The sequence below is a fragment of the Ostrea edulis genome, chromosome 7 (assembly GCF_947568905.1).
Source record: "Ostrea edulis chromosome 7, xbOstEdul1.1, whole genome shotgun sequence".
Classification (NCBI taxonomy): domain Eukaryota; kingdom Metazoa; phylum Mollusca; class Bivalvia; order Ostreida; family Ostreidae; genus Ostrea; species Ostrea edulis.
In genome coordinates, this window is record NC_079170.1 from 53,603,150 (window position 1) to 53,616,253 (window position 13,104).

Consider the following 13,104-nt stretch of genomic DNA (forward strand, 5'->3'; position numbering starts at 1 on the left):
CAGTTATTTATCTTATAAGAGTTTTAAACTACAATATAACTTGTGCATGCAGCATTGTTGTCAATTAAACAAACACAGTAAAATATGTATGCCATTTGCAGATAGCGATCCAAATGTTCAATTGAGGTGACGTGCCATCATCTGGTACATTTTGCAAGACTTGACACATTTTATGCTTTGATAGGCAGATCAAGCAATCCACCCAAGTGAATATATATTTTATAATGAAACAGTAAAATTTGTAAATACTTGATATACCATTACTTTGCATATGATATTGTTATTTTGAGGTCACATGGTCAAAGGTCAAGGGTCAAACTAGACATGGGAATATACTGTCTGCTCAGTATCTTGAGAACCCTCTTCTTGACGGACATCAAACTTGGTACACTGATACGTTTTCAGGAGAAGATGACCCCTATTGATTTTGAGGTCACATTGTCAAAGGTCAAGGGTCACACTGGACATAGGAATATACTGTCCTGCTCAATATCTTGAGAACCCTTTGCTTGACAGACATCAAACTCGGTACACTGGTACATCTTCAGGAGAAGATGATCCCTATTGATTTTATGGTCAAAGGTCAAGGGTCAAAATGGTCATAGTAATATAATGTCTGCTCAATATCTTGAGAATCCTTTGCTTGACAGACATCAAACTTACATGTAGTACACTGGTATATCTTCAGGAGAAGATGACCCATATTGATTTTGAGGTCAAAAGTCAATAGTTGAACTGGACATAGTCATATATTGTCTCCTATATTTTAAGAATTATTTGCTTGATTGACACCAATCTTGGTGCATTGGTACAGCATAAGGTGTAGATGACCCCTATTGATTTTTAGGTCACATGGTCAATTCACTCTTGACATAGGAAGATATTGTCTGCTCAATATTTTGAATTGTTGATACTACTATCAATTAAATGATGTGTGTGTATAACCCTTTTCAATTTTGCACCATTGGGGCATATGTGTTTTACAAACATCTCTTGTTGTATTGGAGTTTGTATCAAGTTTTTACCGTTAGTATTTTGTGCACATTGCTTGTAAGAAATTTTTTTCAGTGTGCTCAGCCAATCAAATTGCATTAGATTATTTCAATATAATTTCTATTCAGAAAAGTTTATCATAATTTTTCACTAGCCCCTTTGGCTACTTTTGAGAAAGTAAAATTTTGCTAGCTCAAATTCATTTTAACCTCGGATGTCAGGCTAGTGAAATTTGTGAAGACATGGAATGTACTAAGAAACGATGAATATCCTAACCTGACTTTTATGTCAGATATGTAGATGGAAATATTGTGCAACTTTGCTGTTTTCGTGGGTGAAATGAAATATATGGAGATTGACTAGAACTGTAGATTTTGATTAACAGGGAGAGATGAAAATTCCTGTGAGCCTGGAGGATGAAGCCAGCAGGGAACTGCCAACTGCAGCTGAACTCTACAAACCAATCCGACAGACAGTGTACTCCGTTCTGTTCAACCTCAACAAACTCAAAATCATCCACGATAATCAGGTTAAGGAAAAAGGTACCAACCCATAATTGTTTTATTGTCTCCAAAATTATGGTTAGATAGAATACAAATCAAAGCGAATCACCATTAGCTATAATGTACATTTAGCTATACATGTATTTGTAATTAGTAAACAAATAATTTACAAAATCTTCATTTGAAATACTGAACACTTTTATGAAAAGGAATTTAGATGTTTGAAGTGGATCAAATATTAATGCACTTTGATTTATAGCAACATTGAATGTGACTTGTAATGCAGGCCAGACCACACGTTTTCCATCTCCATGCAATGATACAACATTGTGTGTAAAACACTTCTGCAAGTGATGATTTCTGAATTGTATCCTAAACATTATTCAAAGGAAACTTTCTCGTACATTGTAGGTGATGGTCCACCTTCTCCTCCCAAATCTTTTGACATCCCAGTAAAAGAGTGGTCGGTCAGGCGTAACAATGCTCGACCATCATTTGATATGGTCATTGCTCGACCAGTGGACTGGAAGACCCCATCCATTGAGCGCATGTGGCTCGGTCAGCAGGTTGATGACAAGACGCGCCGACTTAGGGCATTCCTGACCTGTATGGAGAGTGACACCCCTCTTATGCTGAACACACAATACGTGCCTCAACAACTCCTCATACTCTGCTGTGTTCTAAGGTAAGGATTTCATCTCCACCACACAATGTAGAGATCAACACCTGTATGTCACACCACCACCACCACACAATGTAGAGATTAACACCTGTATGTCACACCACCACCACACAATGTAGAGATTAACACCTGTATGTCACACCACCACCACCACACAATGTAGAGATTAACACCTGTATGTCACACCACCACCACCACACAATGTAGAGATTAACACCTGTATGTCACACCACCACCACACAATGTAGAGATTAACACCTGTATGTCACACCACCACCACACAATGTAGAGATTAACACCTGTATGTCACACCACCACCACACAATGTAGAGATTAACACCTGTATGTCACACCACCACCACACAATGTAGAGATTAACACCTGTATGTCACACCACCACCACCACACAATGTAGAGATTAACACCTGTATGTCACACCACCACCACCACACAATGTAGAGATTAACACCTGTATGTCACACCACCACCACCACACAATGTAGAGATTAACACCTGTATGTCACACCACCACCACACAATGTAGAGATTAACACCTGTATGTCACACCACCACCACCACACAATGTAGAGATTAACACCTGTATGTCACACCACCACCACACAATGTAGGGATTAGACAATATGTGCCCCCAACAACTCTGCATACACATATTCTGCTTTGTTCTAAATTTTTGATTTCGAGGAAAATGATTTTGCCTTATTGATCTGTTTTCATCTAAGTTTGTAAACTTTTTCAACTCATTTGTTGTATTGCTTTTGGTTTTTGACATTTTGCAAGTTAAATCAGTTTGGTTTCTTGCATTTGTAAAACTTTGATCCTCTCCTCCATTTATTATGTATCTGCCCATTCAGATACCTGCTGAGGTTTGGTCGTATCCTGCAGCGCCAGGAGTTGGACGCCTTCCTCGCTATGAGTGTTTCTCCTCTACTGTTGGATGTACAAACCATGCAGGATCTTAAGGTAACTTGACAGCTGTTATAAAACACGTGGATGCCTAACCATTATTATTGCATCAGTTGAAAATATATTGAAAAATGCTTTGGGTATATATGAAAAAAAGGTTTAGAAACTAGTACAGATAATTAATGTTCTACATGTATGTGTGCAAGCAGCATGTACGTGAATATTTACGTGAAATGTTATTTGGGAAAATTACAGTCTGACCTAGGTGGTCGTTAGGGTCTTGACACATCCAAAGTCCTAAGCAACCTTTGAATGAAGTACAAGCAATTTTTGATAAGAGACAAAGATAGGTCTATCCTGTCCAAATGAATTTGACTAGGATTATGTTTCGATATACTGTATGTGTATAATTATTGTTTGATTAAAGAGTTTAACTATATTGTTTTTTTTAGCTGCCTAATGTACTGCCCCGTGGTATCCACCTGGCCTCCCTGCTGATGTCGGGCGTGGAGACTGCAGTGTTTGCTAATGACGTGTGTGGTGCCCCTATTCCTTGGAACATGTGCCTTCCATGGCAGTTCTTCGATGGCAAACTGTTCCACTTCAAATTACTGAAAGCTACTAATAACACACCACTAATTGACATGTGTGATGGGCAGGTAAGATTTGTAAATAGAAATACAATATACAAGAAAATGCATCATTCTGCTGAAGATTTTGTCTTCATCAGTCAGATGCTTTCTTTGAATGTTGCATAGAATTGAGAACATATGGAATAAATATGTTGCTGGGTACACAGAGAAACGTTTCCCTTGAAATCATAGGTGGATCAGGTCCTGCAAGTAGAGAGAATGAGGCAAGCCATCATGGAGGGACTTCAGTTTGAGTTTGCCAAGCCTATGCTTCCGGCTCCTTCACTCTACACCAACTACCCCTATGGCTACCCTCCTTTCCCCAATCCCAACAGCCACATGAACTTCCGCCCTGCTGGAATGGGGCCACCCAACAGGATGGGCAGACCAGGTGGGGGGATCCCTGCAGGAATGGGACCGCAACAGAATCAGCCCAAGGCTCCAGGGAGAGGCAGAGGAATTCTGGGTAAGGCAAACTAATGAATTTGTTCTCAAACCCACCAGTGTCTCTTTGAGAAGTGCCAGATAGCCAATTTTATCAGAAGTTTGATTTTTTATGCCCCTGAGATCGAAGAGGGGGGGGGGGGGGGCATATTGTTTTTGTCCTGTCTGTCATTCTATATGAAACTTTAACCTTGCTAATAACTTTTGAACAGTAAGTGCTAGAGCTTTGATATTTCACATGAGTATTCCTTGTGACAAGACCTTTCAATGGGTACCAACATTTGTGACCTTGACCTTGGAGTTTGACCTACTTTTTAAGAACTTTAACCTTGCCAATAACTTTTGAACAGTAAATGCTAGAGCTTTGATATTTCATATGAGTATTCCTTGTGATAAGACCTTTCTGTTGGTACTTTTGACCTTGGCATTTGACCTACTTTTTAAAAATTGACATTGGTCATAACTTCTAAAAGGTAAATATTACAGCTTTCATATTGCACATTAGAAGTTCTTGTGACAAGATATTTCTACTGGTATCAAGATATTTGTCCTTGTGACCTTGGTCATCTTTGAAACTGACCATTATCGGAGGCATTTGTGTTTCACAAGCACATCTTGTTTTTATTTGAATGTAGTGTCATGTCATTTGGGAATAGCATACTGTAATAGGTTTTAATCATACAAATTTTAATTGTGTCCTGGAAACACTTTAAAAATGGTGTGAATAGACTAAGACATGTTTATATTAGGTTGTCCAAGTTACTCAAGTGACCTATTGCTATTAATTTTCATCTGTTGTCACATGTTGATTATACTTTTGAAATTTTCATATTCAACTGCAAGACCGATTTTAAATTAATTCAGTATAGAATATCCACGGGTCAAGGGGAACAAATACTACCTCTCTGGGGCATGAGAGATGTGGCCCAAACCATAACATCAGGAATCTTCTCTATTCCAGGACATGAAGCAGTCCAATTATTGACATGCTTATGATAAGCAATGAGCCTTTACCAAAACTGAAATTGAGGGCCCTTGGGTTTCAGGATTCATGCCACAGGGTGGGGCTAAGTTGGTCATATATTCAAATGCTTATGTCTTAGATAGTCTTCTTTACTTCTGGACATCAAGAAGGCATAATATTTTACATGTTTATATTGGAAATTGAGCTCTCTACCTCTATCAAGAATGAGAAATTTATGGCCCCAAGACTTGGGTACCAATGTTGGGCTAGATTGGTCATATACCTTGTGTAATCAAAATGCAATAGAAAATCTTTACTGCTGGACATCGAACAGGCCAACTGTTTGTATGATTGTAATGAGCAATGAGGTCATATGCTTATGTACAGGATGGTTTGCTTTATTAACAAATCCAGCCAATGCGAAAGGTATTGTTCGTTGTCCATTTCAAATCCTTAATGAGGTCTTTGGAACAGACAACTGAAGAACAATGCCCCTCTATGGTATATAGGAAAATCTTCAAATAGCATTAATGGATAAAAGCATTGCTTTATGTGAAATGAAGGCCATTCAGCTATTTAACTGAAAAAATCTTGTGGAGAAGGGTAAAAAAGAGAGGGCCCAAAGTTAGTGTTATCCATAAGTGCATTGTTGATGTTTTAATTTTACATGTATATAGGGGAAAAGTATGTTGCAATTTGTTGACACCAAAATGTATTGTTACTGCTCAACATTTGTATAGTTACAGTACATGATTTCTTTTGTTTGTGATTTAGGCCGTTCTCCAGTGGATGCTCGTGGGGGACAGCTAGAAATAGCAGGGGTTGTTGTTGGAAGCTGGGGACCTAACATCCCCTCCTCAGGCAGGGGACGTAACTCAGGATTGAGCCCCAGAGTTATGTCTGTGGGCAGAGGAGGAAATGATGGCAACAACTACCCCAACAGGTGATAATTATATACATGTATTGCAGTATTTTTCCCTGAAGTATTTGGCACTGGGGTCGTAGGCCCTTGCAATTCTTCACAAATGTCCTTTTTGATAGGCATAGTTCGGAGTAAAATTGAGAAATTGCGTTACCTTTGGTACATGATTTATTTTATGAATTTTTAAAAAAAAAATGATATTTCTTTAAACCTTTAGAATTTTGCATGAAAGATTCTCCTTTGGAAAATGTTAGTTATATGTCAATCATCACCTTGAACTTAAATTCCTGTGGCCCTTCCATTCAATAGACTCTGATGTGTTTATTTTATATTTATTGAAGACTCACAATTTCATTTGCTTGCTAATTAGATAAGTCTTATCATTTATGAGCTGAAAGCTCACTTTTTCTGATCACTTTTGTCTGGCGTCTGTCCATCATCCCTAAATTTTAACATGTTTTACTTCTCCAGAACCACATTGCTAATTTCAGTCAAAGTTGCCACAAAGCATGCATGGGTAAAGAGGATTTAATTTGATTCAAATGAAGTGCAATACTCTTTTTGAAATATAGATAATTAAAAAATTGTGAAAATTTTGTATCTTTTAAAAATTTAGTTCTCAAGAACACTTCAGGCCAATATCAATCAACTTGCCACAAATCATCCTTAGATAAATGGGATTCAAATTTGTACAAATGAAGGGCCATGCTCCATCCAAAGGGGAGATAATAAAGAAATGGCAAAATTAGGTTTGGGTCATTTAAAGATCTTTTCAAGAACCACAAGGCCAGAAAAGTTGTAATTTACATGAAAACATCCTGATATAAAGCAGATTCAAATTATGGCCTCCTGGGGTAGAGTGGGGCCACAACAGGGGATCAAAATTTTATATGGGAATATATAGGAATTTGATTAAAACAAATTGTTTCCACACATGGCAAAGCCACACTAAATTATATTTAAATGCAAATGTTCCTAAGTTATGTGATTTCAAGGATTGTTTTATAGTAAGAAGGGGGAGTAGACATAATATTTTTGTCTTGTCTGTTTTTCTGCCTGGAACTTTAACCTTGGACATAACTTTTGAATGGTGATGGATAGGGCTCTCATTGTATATTTGCATTCCATGTAACAAGACCTTTTTTTCATGGCACAAAGTTTTTAACCTTTGACCTGCTTTTAAGAAAATCTAGCCCATTCAATATCTCCTGAACTATTTAACATATTCAGTACAACAAGAGCCTTCATTTCATATGATCTGTGACCTTGACCTTCTCTAGAACATTATGGTCATGTTAGTCATATTGATATTCAGTTATCCCAATGATTTGTTAAGTCAAATTCAGTCATTGACCCTTTGGGGCTAGGTAGGGGTCAAAATATGGAGTTGAAATTTTTCATGGGAATAAAGTTTTGTGGGGGTTGGTTGGTTAAAAATCATCAGTTGAACAACAGTAAGATGATTCAGGTGAGCAATGTGGCCCATAGGCTTCTTATGAATGATGACTAGTAAATGAAATTTTTTAAAGTTTGGAAATATATAGCAAGATTTTGGGAAAATCAAACATTTATACAAGTTTGATTTCATGCATATTATTCAATATTAGGTTTACTTTCTTTGGCAGAGAAAATTTAAAAATTGCACTTCAGCGAATGATTAACGTTGATGTTTTTATGATACCAGAGGTGGAATGAACCCGATGCGCGGTGGAATGCCCCCCATGAGAGGAGGCATGGGAATGGGAGGTGGACCAATGATGTTCCGAGGAATGAACCGACCAATCAGAGGACGCATGGGACAGCCTATGTATGGATATGGTCGTGGAGCCATGAGAATGCCCATGGTGAGAGCAAGAATGATTGAGTGCTTTATTTCTGTGTATCCACAAATAGTTTATTGTTTACAGTAAGATGGAGTGGGCTAACTGGAGAATGTCACATTGCCCAATCATGTCCACTTATTCCATTATCATAAGATACCTCAGACAGGTGGTGACCCTTTAAAATGATATTGATTTTGGAAGGAATAAATCTGTGTGCAAGTATAAATTATGCATGTATTACCTATGATACTTTGAAATCTACATGACATATACCTACTTGTTTTAACTGTCATGTTCAGAGTATTGAATTTCACATGCAATGTAAAATATGAAGTCTGAAGGAAAACTGATTGTTTTGTATTCCATTAACTTCCTTATAATGCAGGATCGAGGTTACCCATTCAGAGGGCGTGGAGTAGTGAGAGGAGTCCGACGACCTCAGGTCAAGGTTAGACCAAGGCCAGGAAAATCCAAAATAACCACCAAACCCAAATCCAATGGCAAAGGGCGGGGAACCACCATTGAAATTGTTGAGTAAGTTCAAACATGAATGTGATAGCAATAGCTTACGGCTGTTCCAGAAATGATCAAATGGGGGGGGGGGGGGTCGGGCGGCAAACGATATTTTTTTGTATGGGTGGTCGTATTTTTTCATATTTCAATTGGTCCATGGTTGGACTGTTAAAAAAATATTTATTATGGGTAGTGGGTAGTTTCTATTGTTTTATTTTGTGCCACGTGGGTGTTGAGTTTTCAGAATATTTTTATTGTCGCTCTTGTCATGTTGGTTACAAAACGTCGGAGGGAAAATTGAAAACGTGCTTTCGATATGCTGCTTTCGAAATCGGAAATCGGAAGTAACATAGAACTATTCGAGTTGTCGCTCTTTGCAGCGCATAACTTTCCATTACGGCACTCTTCAAATTAGAGGCGCGTTTAGTAGGGTCCCTTTGGACGTTATGGCGGCGAACTCTGTTCTGTAGATTATTACAGTTTACAGTGCATCGATTTTGGGAATATTTTGAAACCAATAGGTATTCCGTTTTCTAATAAAAATAGGCAAACCTTAGTTGATTTATACGAGGGTACCGATGTGTTATATTTATCAGTCGGTGTGATGGTGATATAGAGGCCTCCGGGCGCGGGCTCCATTAGAAGACGAACGATTCGTGGAAAAACATATCCATACCCATTTCATGATAATAGCATCGTTTGGACTCCCAATCTTTCCAACATTCCCGCCATAGATGCCTTTGATTGTTGATGTGACATCGTTTCTTCAGAACTACTGTGATACAATGTCGCACAGGCATTACCGCGTCATTGACTAGAATGTTTGTCCCGAAAACCTCGCGAGATTTGTACCGTTTTCATTTTTAAAAATATTTTTGTGGTGGGTCTGGTTAGTTTTTTTTTTTTATTAGATGGGTCATTGTAAAATGAGTTTATTAATTTGATGGGTCATGGGGTAATTTTCTATTTTTTTTTATGGGTGCTTGGTATATACAAAAGGTGCCTCCCGACCCCCCCCCCATGTATTTATTTCTGGAATAGCCCTTACAAACTTTTTATATGAAAATTGTTTTTCTTTTCTCTTGTGCAACTTGAACTATAGTCATAGCTTTTAAACTATCAAAATAGAGACTTCATCCGTGGATGAACTGTAAGGTCAGTCTCAGTGCTTTGTAAGTGATGAAACTCCAGGTCATTAGACCTTATTCTTCATTTAGGCCAGTGTATACCAAGATACATATATTATTGCCCTCCTAAGACATGACTCTTATGAAAAAGTACATACATGTTTCCTACAAACAAACTAGTTGCTATCGAGTCTAAAAAGAAGATGCATATACTTGAAAAGATTGTCCTTTTTATTCTCTTTCAAAAGAATTTATGTTCTTCTACCTATCATCTTTAACTTACTTAAGCTCTTCTGATCAAAATTTGATTCGCGTTTGCACAAAGTACAAATCCAGAGGCTAGGTTGGGTATACAAGAGGGCTCAAAATTTTACAATGTATAAGAATTTTATACCCCATGCAATGAGTTTGTGGAGCGTGTAATACTTTTGACCTAGCTGCAATGATGTAGCCTTCTCAGATTTTGTTTTTTGGGGAGAGGGCTACAACTTCTTCGTAGGGCTGTGCGTTGCACCGAAAATTTCGGTGCACTGCGATTCATACCATTCGATTCGATGCACTGATTACAAATTCCGGATTTCGGTTCGGTTTAGTTTAGATTTTACATACACCAAAACAACAAATATGGTGTCCGAGTGATGTGCAGAACATGTGGTTTTTTATGCAGCAGAGATTTAAATCACTACTGTGTTGAGAGTTAGCATTTTCACCACAGATACCAGCAGAATATGGTCCGTAAGATCATTGCAGTTTATCTTTACATGGCATATAGCATTTCTGTCAGTGGTGAAATGAAATCAACATCATAGGTAATGACACAGATTTGACATTTAATATGAGTGAAGTAAATCAATAAAGGAGATATTTTCAAAGACTCTCAATTGATAGAATTGTTGAATTTTTATTTACATATCAATGAAAACAATATCATATACTGTATATTTTAGATTCACTAGATTTGTTTAATAATCCAAAATTTATGCAGCTCATTAATATAACAAATTTCAACAGACTGTCAATGTTTCTTGCTTTCTATCAAAGTTATAAAATGCCATTATAAATAGATATGATGTTTACAAATGACGACATATAGTTATATAACTTGAATAAAATAAAATAAATATGCTACTCATTAAAATTGTTAATTTTTGTGCTGTCATTAGATAAATTGGACCTAACATGAACCGAATCGAAAATAACCGAACCGTGCTGTTCTGAATCGAGACCGAACCCTGAATCGTCCCAGCCCTACTTCTTAGGATCCGTAATGGTGCAAATGCGGGAGTGAGATTGATTCACTCCCGCAAGATTTTCGATCAGTCTAAACATTTGCTGACTTTCTTTACATGAATAAAATGATATTCTATGTTTCTTAGTCAATATATAAATTTACAACCTGCAACTTATGATTTGTGAGGCTCTATTTTACCGTTTTCAACAATTTCGATAAATTCCAATTTCTCGATTCTTATTTGTGCACCATGTTTGATGTACTGAAGTTTCAACTTCTGATTGTCATGTTATTTGCATAAGCCCAATAAGGTAGTATTTACATCAATGTACGATTACTGAGGAGAAAGTTATTTCGTTGGTATTGAAAAGGTTTGAATTTGATATCAAGTTAAAAACGGAACAGCAGAGTGTAAATTCTCTCTTGAACCACATGATTTTCCTTTCTATACTTTAAAACACATTTAGTACGAATACATTTTCAAAATCGCAAGAGTAGCAATAAAAAAAAGAAGGAATTAGGAATTTTAAAGCTGCTGGACAGCCTGGGTAAAATTTGTGTTGTACCCAGGGATCGAAATTAACTTTTTTCACTACTAGCAAATTTTAGCTTGTGGATTATTTTCCAACTAGCAAAATTGAGCTTTTACTAGCATTTTTAAATCAATTGCTGTTTTACATGAATTTAAGAAAACAAGCATGTCTCTTTATCAAAATATAGGGAAAATCTTTTAAAATCTCCTTTAAAGTGCAATAATAAAAATAAGATTGCGAATTCTTTCATTTAAAATTTAATGAATTGTCAGACAACGTGCATGGTGAGGGTCATAGGGTACACTTGTGCGACGTACTTGCTGTCCAGAGATCTACCACCTATTTACAACATCGTGTGGATTGAAATCTTGAAGACTGTTTGCGCCAATTCAAACTATATGTTCAAAACTTTTGGAAATTCCATCTCAAAAATTCTAGTTGAAAAGAAAACAACGCAAACTCGAAATGTTTGACTACAGAAGGACACCGCGTGAAACTAACACTGTCATGTGTTGTTTCATGTAGAAACGGACCGCCGCGGTGGCTGAGAGGTTAGAGCGTTCACCCCGCATGCGGAAGGCAGACCTAAGTCGTTAAAACAGGTGACAGTTCCGTCGCCAAACGCTCGGCACCAGGTGTGAATGTCACGGGTCCTCGGAGATGACCTTAAAAACAGATGTCCCGTGTCACAGTAGGTGTGGCACGCTAAAGAACCCTCACTGCTCAATGGCCCTAAGCGCTGAGCATAGGCCTAAATTTGAAGCCTTTCACCGATCTTGGTGACGTCTTCATATGAGTGAAAAATTCTCGAGCGAGACGTTCAGCAAGATACAATCAATCAACGGACGAGATCAACATGCTTGCTATTTAAATCAGACGTCACTGAGACGCCCGAAGTGTGCTTGAAGGGTAGGCCATCTTCGACATCACTGACTGAGATGACCTTGGCCTTAGTTATATTTATTCGATCCACATTTACCTTTTCAATACTTGTATTTTCATTCTGTGAAGCGTTTCTATGCACAAGACAAAATTATTGTAAACTTCAAAGTACAGCCAATAAACTGAGGAAATCCGGGAAAAGGATCGTGTTTTTTTCACTCGCAAAAAGTTGCGATCACTTGTGATTTTTTACTCGCAATTTCAATTTTTAACTCGCATTTAGCGAGTATTTCCCCTTAATTTCGTTGCCTGGTACCATACATTAAGGTCACTGTGACCTTAATTAAGATGAGATAGTTATATAACAATACATGTAAGTACATATTTTTTCTCCATAAATGAATATTTTGTCCCTAACAATGACAACATGAATATGCCATATTGTATTATGAGAATGTACATAGACTTAGAAAGCACATTGCACAACATTTGTCCCACGGGATTAATTATTTAAGCCATGTTGTTTCAAGAAATTCAGTTGGACATGCAAAAATCAGTTTGATAAAGAGTGAAAATGCATTTGTCAAGTTGAAGATTAATTCAAGAGTATAATTGTAAGAAGGTGTGGAAATGAAGTAATTCATACCATATGACAGAAATTTTCTAAATCCATGAAATAAAATGTGCACTCATCTGTTTATGATGAATAAACATCCATCATTCCTATCAGTTCACTCAGTGGCAGTGCACTTTATTTATGTACATTCTGCCAGTGTCATTCCCTATAAACAACTTTTGGTGTGTATTGGTTTCACTGTCTGTCTCTGTTCTCATCCATCCATCAGTTATTGGAACAATTTAACTGATTTCACCCAGTAAAGTGTAGATTCAAGTTGGTGAAGAAAATGTAATACTGTGTTACTCGGATTAG

At 37.3% G+C, this 13,104-nt stretch overlaps 1 protein-coding gene across 1 annotated transcript in view; it reads left to right on the top strand.

Moving 5' to 3' along the window:
• The window catches only part of LOC125654857 (constitutive coactivator of PPAR-gamma-like protein 1 homolog), a 29,974-nt gene that overhangs the window by 12,233 nt on the left and 4,637 nt on the right, over nucleotides 1-13,104 (top strand). Inside the window, exons 9-16 of the mRNA XM_048884962.2 lie at nucleotides 1,379-1,535; nucleotides 1,908-2,181; nucleotides 3,051-3,159; nucleotides 3,555-3,761; nucleotides 3,927-4,200; nucleotides 5,917-6,085; nucleotides 7,749-7,908; nucleotides 8,273-8,421. Coding sequence (XP_048740919.1) covers nucleotides 1,379-1,535; nucleotides 1,908-2,181; nucleotides 3,051-3,159; nucleotides 3,555-3,761; nucleotides 3,927-4,200; nucleotides 5,917-6,085; nucleotides 7,749-7,908; nucleotides 8,273-8,421 — 1,499 coding nt within the window. The remainder of the gene's footprint in view (nucleotides 1-1,378; nucleotides 1,536-1,907; nucleotides 2,182-3,050; nucleotides 3,160-3,554; nucleotides 3,762-3,926; nucleotides 4,201-5,916; nucleotides 6,086-7,748; nucleotides 7,909-8,272; nucleotides 8,422-13,104) is intronic.